We start from the raw sequence: 21,888 nt of genomic DNA, 5'->3' as shown, positions 1-21,888 counted from the left end.
GTTAATGTGTCTCCTAGTTATTAATGAATATATTAAATGCCATCAAGAAATATATAGCACACAAACACACTAGTTAAATGCAAATAGGGTAAAACAGAGGGGTGGGGTGGGGTGATGGGGTTGGAGAGTAGCGCTTCATCAAATACAGATTTAATGCACAGCCCTACAAATTCTTTGCTTCTGGTCTAGGCGTATTCACAATGTTACAGCATTCAATCGTCAAAGAAACACAGCTTTAACACACACGCACATACTCGCACTGCATGTGCACAGCCCTTGTGTCACAAACATACCCTCATCAAATATTTACAGGCAGTGGAGCTGTGTGTCAAAAAGGGGTTTTAACTAAGTAACTCGCACATGGACTGAATGGAGCTGAAGACATCCCACAGATCAGGTGTAGCTGCAGACACCAGAGGGAGGAATCTACTGTGCTGACCTGATTATGAGTAAAGGTCGACACTTTCACCCTCACCTCCCTTTTACTGTGTGAGGGAGGTTGAACCAAATTCAGGCCTTCGTGATTTCAAATATATTGTATGTATATCGAAATTGGATCTGATTACCATCAGGACATGTGGAGCAGATGACTGTAGCGACCAGGGGAGTATATAGACCCATTAACTGCTAGTAAATACAGACAGCTGCACACACATCATGGCAATGGACCTACAGTGGATAGCAGAGGCTTTTCAAGCTATGCTGGTGCATTTTAATTCTAGTTTTGTTTAGTGTACACAAACACAGAAGGAATGAAATCAGGATGATGCCAGTCCAGCTACACCTCCCCTGCACACAAACACACACATGTTTATTTATCAGCCACTATGCTCTATATCTAAATATGACTGCATTAAATTGTGGGTCCAGGCTTTAGAAATAATTGTTTACTGCTTATAGTGAATTTTCTCCTGCTTCCTCGTCTATTTGAAAAACCATCCGAGACAGTACTTTGGTTATCACAATGCGCACACCTCAGCTGAAACTTGGTGAACGACCCTACCAACGACTCTCAGGTGACCACCCAGATCATTAGCATGCTAATGTTCCACAAGGGCTATATTTTCAAGTGCGGTGTCCAGCGAGTTCAGAACTGAAGAAGCCTTCTGGATAGAAGGCAAAACGTCTTCAAAGAGAAGAAATACAGTCCAGTTGACAAAGAAAACTACCTGTGATACTTACTGAGATTACGACTGAAATGCCTAAAGCCCCACTTCTGTTTTTGACACCCCCTCCCCAATATGACCCATTATCGAAAAGCACTCTTTGTGAACATGTAAGACTGACAGCACATACAGGAAGTGGACAGCTGTTTCCCTGCGAGTGGTTCCACAAGAGTCCCAATGAAGCACTCAAGCAGGACAGAAATCACAGAAATGAATTAGGTTAGACAAAACTAGTCTTGGCACAGGAAGGAGAAAAATTAAGTAATAACTTGATAAACTACCAATTGTCGAGGTCTTGAATCCAATGAGTGAATAATGAAATGTAATTCGTCCTTCCAAACACTCAGTGCGTAAAAAAGTCATCTTGGAGACAGATGACAATATGTTGTATTGCTTTTTTTCATAACCCTGTCTTTGGTTTGGGGGCTGGGGGAGACAAAGACAAACAAAGACAATGCATTATTGAAAAGACCAGAGTGCTCTCGTGATTCCTGTCTGCTGGTTAAACTGGTAATGACTCAAATCAACTTGGGTGTATTTAAACAGTCTGCTAATGTCTCTCAGGTTCGACCTTTTAGAATGAACAGCTCTCCAAGCAACCCATCTTCCCTGAAATCCCCCACGTTCCTTCAAGATCCATTTAAACACACACATCTGTGATCCAGATCCAGGGTCCTGAAATACTCCAAATCCTCTGCCAGTGTAAGTCAAGGAGGAGCAGGACCCAAGAGTGGGACAAAGAGATCAAGGAGGGAGGGAGGGAGGGAGGAGAGAGAGAGAGAGAGAGAGAGAGAGAGAGAGAGAGAGAGAGAGAGAGAGAGAGAGAGAGAGAGAGAGAGAGAGAGAGAGAGAGAGAGAGAGAGATAGAGAGAGAGAGAGAGAGAGAGAGAGAGAGAGAGAGAGAGAGAGAGAGAGAGAGAGAGAGAGAGAGAGAGAGAGAGAGAGAGAGAGAGAGAGAGAGAGAGAGAGAGAGAGAGAGAGAGAGAGAGAGAGAGAGAGAGGAGAGGAGAGAGAGAGAGAGAGAGAGAGAGAGAGAGAGAGAGAGAGAGAGAGAGAGAGAGAGAGAGAGAGAGAGAGAGAGAGAGAGAGAGAAATTCACTTTGATCTATTGAGGTCAATGCTGAAATCATCTGAATCATGCTGTGATTGGACACACACCAGATCAGCCTCCCACACACTGCCGTGCACATGCTGTAAAATCTCATATTTTATTAATTGCTTTAGCACATCATTAGTGCTGCTTTATGTTTTCATCTTTCACGGTCAAATATGCACATGGAGTTTTAATAATATTTCATTCTGACAATAACTCACCAAAAACAATTTTAGGATGTAAACGGCACACAAATTGGGGGGTGGTGGTGGTGGAGGGGGTGCTAGGTGTGTAAATAACAAACTACTGCACCCTAGTGTTGAGTCTTTGTAAATACAAGTGTGCTTGCAGAAATGTATTATGAAGCTACTTGTAAGAGTCCAAAGTCAGGGAATGGGCCAGAAGCATCGCTGCAGATACATCACACACACAACCTGTTCCAACTCCTCCCCTTTGGTAGGTGCTACAGAGCACTGTACGCCAAAACAAGCAGACACAGGAACAGTTTCTTCACAGGCTGTCACTCTGCTGAACACTTAACATCAGTCACTGTGTCAGGAACAATCCCTGTGGTATTACAACCAGTTGTGTATACTGTATATATCACAATGTAATTTCCACCTGTTTATAGCATATCTATTTTAAGTAGAAAAAATAAAATATATATTTATCTTTGTGCACCATTTGTACATTACTACAACTCTGTCCACACATCACCACAAGGAAGCGATCTTTCATTCAAATGATGTCACAGGGGACGACTCCAGTTACTATTATAGACAGACAAATTATCATACTTAGGGGGTCGTCTAATCGTTAGGTCACATCTTAGCTATGCTGTTATAGGCCAAGGCTGCCAGGGTCCGGAAACATGATCACCTGACAGGCCTCTGTCACCCCACTGGGTCATGGTTTCCTCTCCTCTTCTCTCCTTTCCTCCCCCTCATCAAGCAGACTAGTTATGCTGATGGTTACAGAACAATTCTGAAAGTTCATTATCCCTCCCTCTGCATTTCAGTGAACAGCAGACAACTTTCTGCCGAGTCTTCCTCAAAATTCAGTGACACACTACTGACCCTGGACCTGCACAAGCCACATATCGAGTGTTTCCCACATCATCACCCAGTGACATTCAATATCTTGGTGAGAGCTTGTACGATCTGAAACAAACGCCTCTTGTCTTTCTTCTTAAATAATTAGAAATGTAAAGTTTAGCAAGGATAATACTGCATTTCCTTAGTTGTGCAACTCTCTGTCTGGTTTCCATCTTGCAGTAAATGGAAGTGAAAGTGATGACTGCAGCAGAAGATGTCATGTCCACGTGTGGTGGTCTTTCAGAGCTAAAAAAAAGCTTTTGTGGCTGCCATCTGACACGGTAATACTGTCGCCATGGAAACTTCTCACAGACAGAGAACACAAGCTCAACATTGAGCGACAGAACCAAGAGAGAAGGAGAAAAGTTAAACCACAAATTTACATAAATATGAAGCGATTAAATATAACAATGGTCTTGCAGCTGTTGCAGGAGGGATGAAATGATGTTCCACCACACTGCATGTTGCACAACCTTGTAATAAACTTGTTACATATTCTGTCCAATTGGTTAGTGGGCCTGATAGATTACACTGTCCCACAGAAAACATGACACGACCTTGGCAGTGTACAGGAACCTTGCCATTTGTTCAATGTTTTTCCACAGCACAAAAGGCTTGTTGATTTACCCAATAATTTTCACTCTTTGGGCAGTGGCAGCTCAACCTGTTGGGAACTGTGCTGAGAAGTGGAGGGTTCTGGGTTCAAGCCCCAGTGCAGACAAAACATGGAAGGTCTTCTGGTAGTAGGGGAAAGTGCCAGAACACCTTAAGAGCACTGCTGAGGTACCCTCAAGCCAAGTACCGAACCAATAAATGCTCGTATAGGGTCCAGCGATGAACTGGTGACTCATCCAGGGGTGGACCTACCTTCACCCATTGTGTCCCCTCCCCGTGACCCCGAAAGGAATAAAGCGGTTTAGAAGATTTTCTCTCTTTCCAGTTTAAAAGTCTATCTGTTCTCAAACATTACATGGTTCTTTGCTAGTGGTCATCAAAGCTAATTTTACTGGTAGAATGTTGGAGAGAACCTTAAATGTTAAAGAAATTCAGTTATAGATACTATATCGCTGCTCTTCAAGCAACTCAATTTGCTGATCTTTTTTGAGAATAATAGTAATGTAGTCACAGCATCCTGATGAAATTTAACAGAATAAAACATTCACGGAACCGAAGAAGCAACCAAAAATGATATCACACATCTTGCTGTTTTTTGACAAGCATTTTCATACAATTGACACATATTTACCTCTACATGTAGGAGTCTGTGACTAAACTCAAATCATATGCTAATGCACATGTAGTGACCATCAGAGCGAGCAACCAAGGCCCAAATGCATACTGTAAATATATCTGCTACATAAGGTCGTCCATAGCAGTAAGCTGACCAAAAGTAAGCTAAAATCTCCTGTGTCTGTCTGTATAACAACTCCTGACGGAGCTTAAAACGCAAAAAATCTTTTCAACTTTTAGTGCAAAATATCACCAAGTCTTGCCTAGACAACCAAACTGTTTAAGGCTGTAAATCAGAGACAGATGCCCCTATAAAGAAGATCTGAAAGGAAAATGAGAACAGAAAGCTTTACAGACAGCACAGGATGAGGTGTGGTCTCTACGATGAAACAACAGCAGAGGTTGTCATCAGCTGAATTTTAGATCTTTGACAGTAACCTGGTCGCTGATGTACCTCAAGTTCATGGGAGTCTCAAGGTTGAGCAGCACTGCATGAATCAGTTAACTGACAGGAAAACCACCACTTTCTGTCACAGCGTCTGTTTAGCAGCAGCTCTCCATGTCATTTCAAAATGCACTGGAAGGAATTGTCGCTGCTTATGTATTGCCCTGAGTAAAAGCCTGTTTGGGAGGCAATGAGCTGGAGGAAATGCAGCAAGAGTGCTGGTGCAATTTATCTGCTCTAATATTTATCAGAGAACTTAACTCAGGGTGAGAAATAAGCTTGGACTTTCCCAGTCAGACCTCTTAACCACTTTATCCCTTTGCAATCTAACTGGTGAGAAAGATTTCTGCTTTTATTTGTAACCTGCCTCTTTTAAAGCAACAGCTCTCAAAAATGACGACGTCCTGTTTTACTGGATGGAAAAATGACCTTTTAGGTGTAATAACACATATGTCAGACACTCATATTTGAAACTGTTGGGTGGGTGGGGGTCATAAAGCTACAGGAAATCATACTTTCTCATAGGTATCTGTGTGCTCGGCGAGGAAAAAAGGTGAGGCTGCCAACAAAGCCTTCTGAAAGAGAAGCGTCCGTAGTTACCTTAACTATGCAGCAGAGACTGCCCCAAAAGAGATTCAGCGAAGAATCAAATATCGAAGTATGGTCAAAGCAGAGCTCCTACATCCTCTGATCCAGCTAAACGCACTCCTCCTCCACTACCACAGAAGCACGGCCATGATGACACGCTCATCACCAAGGTAACAGGGGGACAGGTCGATCCATGAATAGCATTTACATTTGGAGGATTTACAGGATTTAGAGTTCACTTTGAAGAGATTTTAACAGTTTATCATCACTTTACACGTTTTATCAAGGTCAAATAAAGTACATAAGTCAAGCTGCAAAATAGCCTATGGTGAGGATAACACAGCAAAAAGATGCTCATGAACAGCCCAGAGAACGGAGCCAGAGGCACCAAACTGGGGGTATGGAGGGTTCTCTCTGCAACCTGCTGCAGCACAAAACTTTCACAATTAAATCCTGAGCAGTCAGCACACACAAACCAAAGATAAGGTACTGACTGGATTATGAATTCAAATCATAAGTGACACCCCCCTTCTCTGCCATTTGTACTATCAAGTGGTAAAATAAAAATAATATGACAGATGTCCGGTTCTCCTGTTGCAAACCCTATCTGGGGCAGGTCTGAACAAGCCTGATGATCTGGGGGAAGGAACCAACCATAGAGAAGAGGGAAAATATGCAGTAGAGTGACAAGAACAGGTTTGTTCCCCCTCCATTTGCTTCACCAGGGTCAGAACAGCTCCTTTTGGCAGAATGAGCCCGCGGTGCCAAAACTCTGCCAGTGCGTGAACAGTTTAATTCATTACACTGCAACCGTGAGCCATCAGTTGGAACATCACTTGTACATAACAGAAGGTGATTATCTCACTCAACCCGTCTTGAAGACAGAGCTTGATCATCCTCCATATTGTCACAACCTCATCTTGCAATGAATAAGAGTGCACATATGTTGACACACACATAATTTAAGAAGTGAAATTCTTGATGTGATGTGATATTGCTGTCATCTCCATGTGTCAGTGTGAGGGTTTGGGGGCATTTTTGCCTAAACCTGCACATTCAAATTCTAATTCCAAACAGTATGCTTTTACTCCAAGATGATGGATGCCTGACAGGTAAATGTGCTCCTGCTAAAATGCAAAGGAAGCTGTTCTTTAAAACAAAGCACCCAGCTGACAAATTTAGAAGCCCACAGAACGTTAACACATACTCGTGAAAAGCGAGTTGTCTATGTGGCTCCATATGTTTTAGTGTGAACCCCACAGAAATAAAAACATATTCATCGCAGCCATCAAAGACTCAATGGCCCAAAAATGAACCAGCTAATTCACTCTACCTGCTTCTTGTACTCTTTTTAAAGCAACAATATTCCGAGAATACTTTAAAAAACAGGAAAGTTGACAACTTTTAATGTTTTTGCTGCTCTTCTGTTAGGAACATGGTCCTTTTAATATTTTTGATTTTCTTCCTTTACTCAGATGAATTCTAATTTTAAACTCAATTACAGTATATTTAATGTATCACTAAACTTTATCCATTGTGGAGTTGAATTCTTATAATTAGCATTGTGGGTAAGTCCTGATCATTGAACATCAGGTATACATTCCATAGTCTGATTTAGATTAATTCAGTCTTCTTCAACAGTCATTATGCACAGTCTGTTTGTGAACGTCGACTAAATGCTGAATTATTGCAGTGAATAAACGGGTGTTGTGAATCAGACATGACTCAGGTTCCACACGTAGAGGTCAGACTTGCAGTTTCAAAAGACACACATGACACAGTGGATCACTTCTTCCTAGCAAATGCCTGTTGAACAATGGAGGGACAGTGAGCAAGACCTCTGTCATGTGTCCACTGCCTCTCTAGATGTGTGTGAGAGTCCAGGAAGATGTCATCTCGTGACCCGAGGTCAGGCGTCTATTATTTCTTCTGAACAAACTGATCTCTGCGGCATGTCAGCAGCAGAGAAAGAGCTTCCAATGCCGTTGAAGCCACAACCAGTGGTATACACATACCTGTAAAACCTCAATATCAATACCACAGCACAAGACTGCACAGGTCAAGAGTGTTATATCAGGCATCCTCATTCTATATACCACATCTGTACTGGAAAATACCAGGGATGCACCAAAAACACGCCCCCCGAAGAGTTGAAAGAAAGCAGGATGTTGTAGCCAAAATGCGGCCAGCACACCGCCACAAATAGATTTTTCTGCTTTTACACTACACTGCACGCCTTCACTCTTCACCATATATCATAATGAGACTGTGAATGCACCGTGTCATTGAAATCTGGTGGAGATACGCATCATAACTTCGATCCTTACAATACAAATATATGGGCAAACAAGTCCCGAAGTAATCTGAACACCTTTAACTTATCCTGGTATATCAACCTGTTTCTAATGTAGCTAGAAGTGTGCTCATAGACTGGGAAGTCTGGAAAAACAGCCTTCTGTGATGAGTTCAAACATCCATAAAAAAAAGAGATATTTTCGATCAGCACTGCCACATTTTTAAGGAAGTTAATAAAGAAAGGAAACAGCTTTCTGAGGTCAATTGGTTTTCCTTGTTAAAACCTAAATCTGGACACCTTTTGACAAATGAGAACAAAAGTTACACCCCAAAAAGTATGATGTTTGTTGATTCATTGACATTTTTTACAGGGAAAACCTAAAGGTGTAGAAGAAAGGTGGAGCACTGTTGCCTAACTAGAAGAAGCTCTGCAACATTGCACGTTCTCTCCCACATCTGTGTGGGTTTTCTCTTTGTGCACCATCTGTAGTCTGATCAGACAGACTCTTTCACACGGCTTCATCCCTCTAGCTCTGCTGCCCACCTACACAACACTTCTTGTGAGGCTGGAATGACTCCAGCACTTAGCTACAAAAGAAATCTGTTCCCAAACACCAGAACCCTGCTTCCATATGTCAAGCTCAAGCCTAACTGACACACCAAAATGTTGTAAAGTGGTGCAGCAAAGCATCATAACAGTATATTTTGTAAAAGTTGTAGCTCTGCCCACTGGTTGAATGCAAGGCCAAGGTTGACTTGTGTTTTACTCAATGTCTCCTTCTGTTTTTTAGTCACTGTAAATGGTAGACGACCATTTTTTAGCAGCTGACCTTTTCAAAAATTACTAGCATTTCTATATCCACATAATCCTTGATCCTGAGCTTAAATGTGGCACCACAGAACCTCTGTAGTTCTGAGTCTGTGCGAAATGGAAGACTGGGTAGGAGGGAACTATAGCCAAAAATCTTAGCTCATATAATGCAATGACTTTAATTCTACTGTGTTGCAAGGATGAAAATGGGATTGATAAAATATGTTCAGGTGTGCAAAATGTGCTGTCGTTGAATAAATTATCCTGTCCTTAGATGTGTTGGTTCCATTCCCCTTGTTCTAGCACTGAAGTGGTCACAGATTGGATGTTCCGTTACCTGCGGAAGAGGAGTCTTCGTGGTCCGAGCTCAGGTATCCATCGCTCCTCCTGTCAGGGGTGCTGCACCTGGAGCCCCGAGAGGCTCTGCGGTGAACCTGCGGGAAGGACGGGGACAATCTGCCGTCATCGCCAGAGTCGAAGTCCCTGCTGTGTCTGAAAGGCCGCCGGGTGTCTCGGTTTGAGCTGGACGACCTCCGGTTTTCCCCGACGACGGATTTGGGTGTCAGCAAGTTATTTCTGACAAAATTCTCATTCAGCTCGGCGTCCTCGTACTCTTTGTCGCTGCCGGGCTCGCTGTCATTCTTCGTCGGGGTCGGTTCAACTCTATTAAAGCTCAACATCCGTGGAGGGACTGGGATGGGAACAGGCTTTCCCGTCCTGCCGCTAAACCTGCTTCGTTCCGGGATAAACGAGCTGGTCACGCCCGCAGTGTTACCTGCTACTTGAAGCTTCACTCCCCCTGGGTCTGACACCATGGTTCGGTGCCTGTCCCATCCTTCGTCCAGCCGCTGTGGTTTCCGAAAATTCACAGAGATGGATGTAGCAGGGTCGGCGTTAAAGTTCTCATCTTTGGCTCCAAGTCTCTGTGGTTCGCTCCTCTGCCGTCGAGCCATGGCGGTCTGCAGGTAGATCACCTTGAATTTCTCCTCGGCCAGAGCCTTCTGGAGCCTCTTCAGCTTCCTTTTGCATGACTCCAGCTCAGATTCGATGTCTGCTACAGATTTTAAGTTCATTTGCGGGACCTCCCCGTCTGGAAATTCATTCCTCCAATGTTTCGCGAATTCCTCCTGTTCCCACATTTCGACGCTGGCAACGAGCTTTCGGACAGTTACTGTGCGGATTTCTTCCGAGCTCTTTCGGTGTCTTCCCTTCTATTAACGACTACGTCTGTCGCAGATTCTTGCGGTCTCCCCCGGCTCTGGTTTCTGAGAACAAGGTCGATATTACCGTGACCACGTTCGGACCATCGCTAGCATCCCACGCATGAAAATAGAAGCCGTGCGCGCAGTGCGGTTGTCAGACACGGTGAAGTTTGGCTCTGCGTTGAAAGTTTCCACACTTCCTGTATCGATGCGTGCTGCTTTCACGACCACTCGGAAAAGAACATCCTCGATAAGATTTTTATAAAATAAATTTACTTTAGTTCAGAGCCACAACAGACTGCTGTCCGCGTATTTAGTATGTAGCCCCCCCCCCCCAAAAAAAAACAGCTTTAGAAGTTATTCACAGAGCTACAATTTATTTTCTGCCTTTTCGTAATGGAAGCAGAAGGTAGCACTAAAGATATCTGAGCGCTAAGAATGATCACGCATAATTCAATGTCACATTTTCCCATAAATGCAACAATTAAAAACTATCAACAACAATGTTGGAAAAATAAAAGTCAGTTATACAGACTGCCAGCAGAAGAACAATGTAGGTTTTTTTTTTTGTTGTTGTTCTGGCTCACCGTTAACGAACACCTGTCAGTCTGTACATGTGAGATCTCTAATGATACCACGGGAGCGTTAAGAGTTGGATGTTCTTTTGATCATCTTTGGGTTTACAGGGTTCCTATTATCCCAATGGGTGTTTTTGTGATGGCTTGTAACACTGGACACAATGGTGCCTGCACACCACACTCTCAATAATGCACGCAAATCCGTTGTGAGCCAGTAGGATGAATCATACCATTTCATCATTGAAGAATATCCCTCAATTGAAAACGTGGCTCCTGCTTAGTCTTTTGTACCACACTGACATTACTATAGGTGCTAGTTCAAAGATTTTAATTTGGCAAATGTGAAGAGGCACATCTTACCTTGCAAGCTTTTTATGAATGTGGTTTTCATGACCGATGATTATCCTATAAGGAACAAAAGGAAAACCTATTTTTTTAGCACACATACAGCAAAACGTTGGTTAGCAGCCAAGCAGACATCCTTCTGTAAAGCAGAGTGGTAATATCATACAACACAGGAGAAAGTTATCACTTCGGACAGAAAACGATATAGGGGTGTAGGCAGAGATTGATGCTTGGTATTTTTGAGTACTCCGCTGGATCCCTGCCCAGAAGTGAAACATCGTCCTCCTAAAAGCTTTCAGTAGCCAGGGCCGTCATTGATCAGCACTAGACGCAGGCCTAAGAGCCCTGATTGTGTTACTGTAATGAATAGATGAAAAAGCCTATGGCCAGCATGTAGTCATAAAAGTAGATTACAAATCATGAGCCTAATATCATTTAACAGGAAATGCCTGGATATCTCTGGTTAACTTAAAAATGCTCTGTACCAGGCGGTTGTGGAATGTATGTTAAACAATGGGGATTTCCTATTTGGAAAACCTGTAAAACCCATTAAACGTTGTATTGAATTATGCAGATTTTGTTCTGTTTAAATGGTAAAAACCGCAAAATAACAACTCCAAGAATGGATTAAATGTGGGCACATTTCCAAATACAAAAATGCTCAAAAGCAGATATACTGTATTTGTATGATACCTTCTGCGCCAGTTTTGTGAGCCACTGTCTTTTGGTATGTGACACCCCCTTGTGGCTGTATTTCAAAATCTATTGCAAAAACTAAAATTCTTGAAAACAAACTGTTAAACACAAAAAAGTAACAGCGGCTGTTAAAAGAGCACATTATGGCATTGCACTAGATTTATTTGTGGATCAATCCATGTGACAAGACTTTGAGGACAGCAAAATCTGTTCATCATAAAAGTAGTGCTACTAAAAATATTGATGAATGAAAAAAGGAATTTATGAATGAGCACACTCATGTAAAAATATTAGAAAGTACACATGCTTCATGATCTAACAGAACAGCACAATTGGATCAAAACACACATATATTACTATAAAATTTCCCATGTTTGCAAGTACAGGAACACATCTTCATATCAAAATAATATATTGACACAGACTACAAATTTCACTCCAAAGTTTGTGCAATTTTTCACTTAAAATCTCTGTTAAGGCAAGAATAGGACAGCACCACAGATGCAACTATTGGATTCACAGATAGGTAAAGTCAAAGGCCACAGACACCCTCAGCAACATGTTACAAACAATTCTCCCAGAGGATTAAGAGTTTGGGGTCTAATGTTGCAGGTTGTCACCTTCCACCTGTCCTGAGGAGTACATACAGTGGTTTATAAGCCATCAATCATGATCTTTAATGCTACAAATGATTCCATTTCACACAAGGTTTCAGGTTCTCGGTACCTTTTTTAGCAGATCTACACAAAGGGTCATTGCATAGTTAATAGAGTTTAAGGTAGCAACCACAGAAAACTAACACATGGAAAAGATGGTACCTAGTCAAGAGGTGAGGATGTGCAAAATCTGTACAAGAATAGTTGCTGAGGATAACCTATTCACTATCCAGACTGGCCTCACAAGCCACTGTTCATGCTTTTCTGATGGTGCTGGCTACCAGGGCTTCTCGCCGGGTGGTTACAAATGCCTGTTGTTTTTCATAATAGGCCGCCTCATTAATAAAAGTGGGGTAGACAGTGCCTGGGCCTTGGTAGTAGATGGGTTTTCCCTCAAAAGTTTGGAACATAGGGTCACCAGGGTTCAGCGGTTCCCAGTCACAGTCCTGAAACAACAAACAATCATGAGTATGCAGCTTGCATTTACACTTTTGACAAGCATTCCATTACCAATGCCATGCAGCTCAACCCCAGTTTTACCTGCAAGTTAGGATGCACCATGGCAATGATGTTTCCATTGGTGTCTCTGGGATAGTCGACCCTCTCTAAAACACGAAAAACTTCCACGGTGCAGGCTGGGAATTCTACACCTACAGAACAACACAATATAAAGAAGCATATTGTCACGCCCTTTTGAAGATGACAACACAGAGAACTTTGTTCTGTTCAGGAAAGCAAGGTTTTCATGGTCAAGATAGATATTGCAAATGACGTGTTCACAATAAAGTACATGATGTAACATTTTATTACATTAATCTCGGAGCAGGTTAACAAGAGTACAGCCACAACTGATAACATCCTGGTACAAGGAGACTGGAAGCAGGAATGGATTTATTGGAAATACCATTTTGTACAGCCAATCATCTCAGTGTATTACAAGTGGAAAAATCTGAGATACCATCTATAAATTTAACTGAGACCAAAGGAAACATGAAGTGTTTTTTTCTTTTTACTTAATCATTACGCTCCATAATTTCTAAGATGAGCTGCTTAACCACACAAGCATCAGACCACTAAGCTGAAGTGTTTTGGGTTTTTTTTAAATCGAGAGCGTGACTGTGATTTTGAGGACTAAGTCATTTTATGCTATAATGAATATTGTTCTTTTTACACTACTGGGTTTCAGAGAACAGCAACACCCATTCATCAGCCTGGGACAGCATTCACCAGCAGCAGTGTGGCCCCACAACAGGAGATTACCGCACCACTGGCAACTCGGCCGCTCAAGACATGGAAAGTGACCAAAATCCCAACAAATGGGCCCAGCAAGGGGAAACCGACAGACTGAGACCTGTGCTTGGCACAGAGTGTCTGTTTGCATAAAAGAGGAAGGCAAAATGCTGCAATGCATTCAAAATGTTGCAGAAGTGAAGCAGAGAGATTTTGATGTGGCTACAGCTGGATGAATAATGCAAACACCCATGGGTGGTTTTATCACACAATGCTTGTCATCACAGTGACGTTAACAAACAGGCTGACCCATTTCATATTACATAATATGTGAATTTCAGCTCTTCATGGGCCTGACTTTAAAGATTCCTGATGTCATTCAAGTGTGTGATAATCTCAGTGGCTTCTTAGCTGCCTTACGAACGGAGCGTGTTCCATCTTAAAAATTTAATCTGCCTGCTGTACCTTCATTAAAGAGTTCGATGAAGTCAAGTGCGTGTTTTAGTATTATCCTCATAGACTCAAAGATATTGCTCCTTAAAACCCCCTGAGGCTGAGGACCCACTTCTAAACCTGCAATGACAGAAAATGCAAAGTTGAGGTGGTGATTGATTTTATTCACATATACGAATGAGAAACATCAGAATATCTGCATGATTCTTTTGTATTTTAATGTAAAATGTGCCCTTGCAGATAGAAAATTCATTCATTCATTACAGAGTGAATGTTTTAGGTCCAAGAGAAATTTGGCCAGACTTGAGTGACTCACCAACAGGGTGCTTGGCAACAGAGCGGGAAGTGGAATATTTCAAAAGAGGATGTTCGTTCAGCAGAACAAGACAGCTGGCTGGAGCAATGGCTTTCTGCAACACAAAGCACACAGAAGTCAGCTGTGAATCTACAAAAAAAGGGGAGAAAAACACCTTTTACACAGAGCAACCTTGCAGAGAGCTGAACGCTTCCAAGATTTGGCCAATTAAATGGAAACGTAAATCTGGACCAGCTCGCGGGCAGCCAAGCTTAAGTCAATGACATCCTAACAGACTGTGAGCTCCACATTAAAGCTCAGATTTTTGTCATTTGGGGTGAAATCAGTTTAGTTTGTTAGTGAAGGTGACTGGCTTCATTGTATCATCAAGGCAGGATGTTATAAATGCTACTTCTAATGACATTCATTTCATGTTCCAACCAGAATAGAACAGAAGATATGCTTATTGATTCATGAGGGTGCAAAAAAAAACCAAGTTTATCTGGGGTATTAATTCATATCCTGCATATTGTTCTGAAGATTTCTATGGATGTAATGGAAGATGATGATAGTTCCCTCAGTCTATGACCAAAACTGAACTATTGAAGGACAAACTATTGTTCTGGTATCACTGAGAAGAGAACCGCATGCTTTCACTCATGAGAGGAATCTTTGGTCCCACAGGTGTTCTATTACAGTGAAAAGAAATCAGACAAAACTGCCTCTACCTGCCTCTGCCTACTACCTCATATCGCAAAGATATATCAGAATGTCAAATGAGTAGTGCTAAAGAGGCTTTCATTTAAAACAAGTGAAGGTGCTGGCTTAGGACTTTTGGTTTATTTGGATGGTTGAGCCTTTAGAGGAACTCATGCATCAGTGACTGTAAAGTGCTGGTTAAATAGTTAACACGCATTAAGTGAAGCCCTCCAGACACATATGCTGGCTAAACATTGACTCTGGGGTAGAAATAAATATTTAAAAGTCACCTTGATGTAGTTCATCATCTGCAGGTTAAAATGGTCTTTGGAGTTCTCCAGAATCAGAGTGCATCCCATGTTGGACGTGGTGTTGTGGAGGTCAAAGATGACATCATAGGCCTCCGGACTTCCTTTGGGTCCAAATAGCCTGTTGATCTCCTGCGCTCTCTGGACCTCATAGGGTAAGTCATCTCCCCAGGGGGCACTTAAAGGCACGCAGATCGAATGACATTTAATGCATATCTGCTTTAAGTATGAACAAATAAGTGCTACTGAAGAAGTCAAGTGTGTGTTTGACCCAGTCTCTCTGAATGGGGTTAAACTCTAATGATTTATTCAGAACACATTCACTTCTATTGCTTTAGTCGATAAATTAACTCAAGAAAATGTCAGTTTACACAATGTGGAGACACTTTTGCCTCACAGTTTCCCCAAGGATTCTGAGAAAATACTTTTCCATCAGCCCATGTTCTCTTAAAAATCTAGGTAAACTTTTAGAATGACAGTGAAAGCGTAGGCCTGTCCAAACAGAGAACTTCCCGTTTTTCCTGTTTTCGGGGGCCCAAAACAGTGTTTCAGTAACATTCGTGAGAACAACATGTGTCTTAATAATAATGTGATTGTGCTGGATAGAGCTGGAATCAAACAAGCAGTTTCAACAGAACACACACCCCTTTTCCTTCCCAAACTGACAAATTTGTGCAAGGCTCTGCTTTCAAACACTACAGAAGAGTATTTGTCCCTGGGCAAAAATCACTCTGCATGTTCACACAGTCACAGGACAGACTGAGCAACATTTTCTTTTCTCATAACTCTTTTTGAAACGACCCCTGATCCAGGACTTCTTCTGTCTGGACTGCCAGGCATACAAACACAGTGTACACTGGAGCCGAAACATACTGCAACAACAGGAGGAACAGCAGGGTGATTTTCATTTGAAAAAAAAAAAAAAAAAAGCAAACACCATCAGTGACTGTGCTTAGCCTCATAATCCTTACATTTAAATACAGTCTTATAGGCTGAATTAATTTGACACTGAGTAATTGAAAATCCTTTAGGATCATTCCCAAAATGAAGTAAACTCCCCAACACAGCATGAGCTGAGCTGTTGACAGAATGTGTGTTTAATATGCAAATATAGACGACATCTTAGGAAAAATAGTAGTTCCAATAGTTGAGCGGCTTACACACAATATAATTATCAACGAATAGTTCCTTGTAATAACTAATGTATTAATGTTAATTACACATACTAACGGCTCATAAAATGGGATCAATTCATGAACTGATATCTAACAACAGGAGGCAGCTGGTCGGGCACCAGCGCGATGAGAAACAAAACGGACTGTCTGCGGGAGCAAGTTGGATAGTGCACAAGAAGAGGGATGCATTTATTTATTTATTTTAAAGCGCCGTTAATCATCTGCAGCTCAGTCACATTCGGCTCACGTTTTTCTTGTTGTCCGGATCAGACCAAGTCCTGGAGACAAGCTGCTGCTCTCTGATTGGTCGAGAGATGTGGGCGTGGGGCGGAGTGAGCACGCGTTCCCTATCATAACAGTTCCGTGGACAGGTCCGCGTGACCCTTCTATGGAAAATGTCAAAATTTGTAAAATAAAAATAAAATCATTTTACGCATGAAATAGAGCAGCCAGTAGATCAATTTTGTTTTATATTTATTTGCTCGGGCTGCATTCAGGCACGAGTGATAGTAAATAAAGAGATTCCGGTTGTTGAATTCTGCTGGTGAATTTTAATTAATTCAGTAAAAACAACTCAAAGAAATCGCATATAGTTTTCTGTCAAATGGGTTTCGCAATACAACCTGTTTTATATCAGACCGAACTCGCCTTCTATTTAAATAAAACACCAAACATGCAAAAATCCTTTTAAATAGGAGCCAAGTAAAAAGTTTTCATTCAGCATGTTGTGACGCCACTGGTGGGGAGGGCCGGCTAACACCGCTTACCTGAGGTTCTCCGGGCTGAAGGCTCGGTTCAGGTCGGTGTCCACGTATCTGGTGCACTTCTTCACCGCCCTCGGGTTGGTGATGAAGGGCTTAGCTTCGAGCCCTTTCCTCTGGATCTCGGCACCATTCTTGACCCACAGGTTCACGAGCGTTACGCCTGACATCTCGTTCCCGTGCGTTCCGCCGAAAATCGCCACCCGTCGGGCTTCGTCAAAACACACGCTGCCGTTGAGGGAAGACATGGCTGAACTGGTGTCAGGTGCCGCGGAGACTCGGTAAAGACCCGCTCTTTCGGTCCGGAGCAAAAGTTTCCAGCTGGAGCTTCGTCAGTCTCACTCTTTAAATGCCCACCGACGTGGGGCGCTTACGTAACGTCCCCGCGGGCTTGTTATGGTCAGGCACCATGAGTAAAACAAGTCGAGTTCGGCACGACATCTCGTGAAGGCGGCGAAAATGATCAAATAAGCCCCACTGTATAAACCGTCACAAATAATGGGAGCCGTTCTTTTCCGGTGAGGCCCTTCCAAAGCAAAATGAAATAGTTTTGCCACATATAGGGTTTAGATGGGCTATTAGATAGGCTCGCCTTGTCGAGATACAGTACATCCGTTCTTGGTTTTCGAAATAAAAGCATAGTTGTACAAAACGGCAGTCAAGCGCTGAAAGTAACGTCAATGGATGAACAGAAAGGATAGGTTTACTATTCCTTTATGCTAGTGGGAGATTTAGCAAGCCAACCTTATAGGTGATATATAACTGAAATGCCACTACTCTTTAACCAGCTACATGGAGTTAGGATTTATTTAACAATTTACAAAAACAGCAAACATTTAAAAATGCCAACCCAGGGTTAGCAATGTGTAAGTTAAACATATTTTGATACAAAACAAATCCATGTTTAAAAGAACACACATTTAAAATAATCTGTATTAAAAATAAAATCAAGTAAAAATAAAAAGCAAGTCTTTGAAGAGGCTGAAAATTCCTGTGCTGAACAAAACCAACAATCAACCAGCATCTTCATTCAAACAAGTCCTCTATTGGATTATAAAGCTTACGCTTTAATATTTGGTGCTTCTTGCACACAACACAGTCAGAAGATGAAATTTCAGACACTGAGATAGACATATCTGATGTCAAAGGGGCGGCAGTCTGCTCCTTCTTTTCCTAGACACTAAATGTGCAGAATCAGTCAACAGCTCTCCCTGAAGAGGAACATCAGCACAGGAGTTCATCTCTGTTTTGCTGTTCTTGTCCTTTAATGCCTGTTTTTCTGGTGACTGAGAATAGGAAGCTTGCTTAAAAAACCCGTTAAATGTACCAACTGTTATGCAGCATGAATGCTCTTTACTCTTCTTTTGAAGTGGGCCCAGAACAGCTGCACTTTCCATGGTCACTCGACCACTTGCATGTCCCTCACTGTCCTTTTTTCTTTCCACACCTGCCTATAGCATCCTTGCAACCAAGCTTTCTCTTCCTTTTCTTTTTCTTGACAAGATAGTCAGAATGCTCCAAATTTGTGATGCTTTTTGCTGATTTTGTGTCTTGAACTTCAGCCCAGAAAGAGATGTGTTCCCTGGGTGTCTGGGCATCTTTTTCCACAGCATCAGCACAAAGGAAGGATGAGGTTGTCCTCTCTTTTTTCTGCACTTCCCCTGAACAATTATTTTGTGCCACACTGTCTTCAGATGCATCTACTTTTGTTTTAGGATTTTTCACTGGTTTAGCACTTTGGTCTCCAGCGAATCCCTCCGAAGTTGGAATGTTATTTTCCAGAGCATTAGAGACCTCTTCCTCATCCCAGATGCTTTTCCTCTTCCGTTTGTGTGATTTCCCTATTCTTTCTTTCAAAGTTGCAGCTACTCTTGAATCATGTCCATCTACCACCTCTTCTGCTTGAGGGGCATCAGATGACTGTTGCTTTTTGGTGTGTTTTTGCCTTTGAGAATAACTCAATTCTTCCACTTTTTCCAAAGTTGAACTGTTCTGGGATTCATTCCCTGACCCTTCCAACTGCCTTGTAACACTGTGTGACTCCTCATGTATGTCAGCAGTGATAACTCTCTTGTCTTTTTTATTTTCCTTATGTTTGATCTTCACCCCTTCAGCACCATTGAAGTTTCCATTTGCTGTGCTGGACCATTCTGAGAGACTGATGTCATCATTATTTTTCTTTTTTCCACCACCCTCTAGTGAAATTATGGAATCTGTGATCATCACATCTGATTCCAAATATTCTTCCCTGACAATATTTGCTGCCTTGGTCTTTTTTTCCTTCCATTTGCTATGTTTTCTGCTGGTTCTTTCCTGCCGGTCTGTTTTTTCACAGCTAGCATTCTCGTGCTGCTTCCTCTGGTTGCACCATGTTTGACAGCTTGTTGCTTTTAATGCAGTCGCAAAACACTTTTTATCCTGCAAGATAAAAGCTAATTACAGAAAAGTTCACACACAAATAGTTGCAAGATTTTCCCTGTGTGCTTACCACAACTCTGAAGCCGTGAACGTGGGACTTTTCTTCTTCCTCTCTGTAACAGCACAGACCTGCGACCTGCGACCTGCGTGCAGGATTTCATAATACCGGTCACCTTGCTGTGTTCAGCTTTTGGTCACGTTCACATTGCCACCATCCGTGGCAACATCATCGTTACACGTTTAAGTGTGCCAGAACATTGTGAGGTAATCAACATTGTTCTTTCAGACTTTGCAATTTTCTCCCTTTTGCAAAGTATACAAACTCAGAACAAAGTGCACTAATGTTCTGAACAAAGTGCACTAATGCAGCGAAGACAGATGGAATTTGTGGCTGATTTGTTTGTAAATGTTCCATGCGGAGAAGGCAAGCCATTATCGTCTCCACGGTGGCTACTGGGGCGACCCCGACTCTTTGACATATGTGCGCAGCACAACTGCATCAAATTTAACAGCAATGTTGCAGGCACACTAGCTTTTTTGTGAAACCACAAAAACAATGTATACTCATTTAAAAAGTTCATAATAAGGCCCCATAGTATATCCCATGCTGCTCCAACGCATCCTGTAGTTGATAAAGAAATACTCTTCCTTTCATATTGCAGGTGAGGCGAGCCACAATTTCCTAAGTCACTTGCAGGATTATTTGACCTGGGACAAAATGTCATGACAACGTTCATATTGCCAAAAAGATCTGGGACAACACGGGATATCCATGCAGTGTGAACAGGTGCCAAACTGTCGAGATGCTTTTCATTCATTTGGAAGCACCTCAAAGACTTCATCATATTTTTAGGTGCCAAAATAGTAGGATCACCTTATGCAATTTCTTTTAATAGGAAACATGCCTGCCAAATTTAAAATTCATCCTGCTCAGAGAAAAATAATGTATTTCCTGCTAGGTTTAATCAACTCAATAATTGTTAGGAAGTAAACAAGTTGAGTCCAGGCTACATTTTGCTCGTACTGTTACTATACTAGAAGTTGCTTTTAAGAACCTAAACAACAAGAAAACAGAAAGTGGAGTCACGGAGACAAATACTTACTCTGAAAGTGGGGATATGTCCTCGTCATCTGTGCCAACTGTTGATAAAGATGTCTTTGCAGAAAACCCATTGAGACATTTAAAGAAGCCTGCAACTGCAAAAGTCTGACCAACAAAAAATAATTCACAAAAACTATACATCAAATATCACATGCAAGTGTATTTTAAAGCTGATCTTACATGGAGGACTCTGTTCTTCTGGGCAGGCAGTGCAGTGTCTTTAGGCCCGTTAACAGGAAGGAAACTGAATGTGTACTTTGGAAGGCAGCTTTTCTTTCTGTTACTACATTTGTCAGTTCTGGGTTCTTCTTGGGATGATGAGGATGCTGAAGATTCAGCTTCACTCTCTTCTAGATATCTCGAATACGCGAGGCATGACCTCTTCCCATGGCGACGTCGCCTTGTTGACCTTACAACATCAAGTACTGGTCTCTGTGTTACGAACAGACTATCTCCAGAATCGCTGCAAACACAATGGCACATATTTTATTTCCTAAAATGACGAATGGCCGAACATGAGTTGTGACCGAGGGGTCCACCTTTACCTCGCTTCTTCAGCAGTTAGACCCTCTTGATGCTGTCCGGCGGAAAATGCAAGAGGCTGTGGGATTTTCTTGACATGTTTTGAAAGGGTCGGAAGTTCCGGACCGTTGCCAATAGGATTATACTCATACATCTATGAATTGTGTACACCCGCCACCTTAACCACAGAAAGGCGTAAACAAACTTGATCTAAGGAAATTGTCGAAATGTATAGTTATACCCATTATTGTATATTATTAACTATCCAATTCGGTAGTACCGTAAAGCAGAGAACGAACGAATTCCAATAAAGAAAACTGAACGCGTTTTTCTGCTCAAACCGGAAGAGTTTTTTCTTCTTCGTTTCCTCCTTCTTCTTCTTTTAATTCTAATGGCAGTTAGCATCCATATTTTTTACATTACTGCCACCTTCTGGTGTCCTCTCTCCACCCTTACATCCTTTTTGACAGCACAGTGCAGATCAAAAACTTTGAAACGTCTTTCCTCCCGCCTGAACTCTACACAGCTAGCAAGTTATTTTTATCCCAATCCACAACCCCCAGATTTCTCAATTCATCCACAATCAGCTCACTTTTCTCACTACACTGTCTGCATATTAAAAGCATGCTCTACTGTTTCTGGATCATTACAAAACTCACATAAACCGTGGATGTTTCTCCACAATGTATAGCGTACGGTTTAAGTTGCTGTGCTCAATACTTAACC

The 21,888-nt window shown here is 42.0% G+C and overlaps 2 protein-coding genes across 3 annotated transcripts in view; both read right to left on the bottom strand.

Moving 5' to 3' along the window:
• The window catches only part of abr (ABR activator of RhoGEF and GTPase), a 79,754-nt gene extending 69,634 nt beyond the window's left edge, over positions 1-10,120 (bottom strand). The window contains exon 1 of the mRNA XM_003976469.3: positions 9,060-10,120. Coding sequence (XP_003976518.1) covers positions 9,060-9,861 — 802 coding nt within the window. The 5' untranslated portion in view covers positions 9,862-10,120. The remainder of the gene's footprint in view (positions 1-9,059) is intronic.
• A 1,549-nt stretch (positions 10,121-11,669) lies between these two features.
• aspa (aspartoacylase) lies at positions 11,670-21,541 on the bottom strand. Of its 2 annotated transcripts, XM_003976274.3 has the most exons (10): positions 21,186-21,535; positions 20,821-21,103; positions 20,642-20,745; positions 19,609-19,681; positions 17,127-19,538; positions 15,167-15,362; positions 14,199-14,292; positions 13,895-14,002; positions 12,740-12,849; positions 11,670-12,645 (listed from the first exon to the last, which is right to left on the bottom strand). In XM_003976274.3, the coding sequence occupies exons 5-10, from the start codon at positions 17,366-17,368 to the stop codon at positions 12,454-12,456; spliced, it is 942 nt and encodes a 313-aa protein (XP_003976323.1). In that variant the 5' UTR covers positions 17,369-19,538; positions 19,609-19,681; positions 20,642-20,745; positions 20,821-21,103; positions 21,186-21,535; the 3' UTR covers positions 11,670-12,453. The 2 variants fall into 2 exon arrangements, with proteins under 2 accessions (XP_003976323.1, XP_011615508.2); XM_011617206.2 differs by lacking the exons at positions 11,670-12,645; positions 12,740-12,849; positions 13,895-14,002; positions 14,199-14,292; positions 15,167-15,362 and having other exon boundaries at positions 17,900-19,538; positions 21,186-21,541.
• Positions 21,542-21,888: the final 347 nt, after the last annotated feature.

The sequence above is a fragment of the Takifugu rubripes genome, chromosome 15, assembly GCF_901000725.2.
Source record: "Takifugu rubripes chromosome 15, fTakRub1.2, whole genome shotgun sequence".
NCBI classification, from domain to species: domain Eukaryota; kingdom Metazoa; phylum Chordata; class Actinopteri; order Tetraodontiformes; family Tetraodontidae; genus Takifugu; species Takifugu rubripes.
This window is presented reverse-complemented; position numbering and strand designations above follow the sequence as displayed.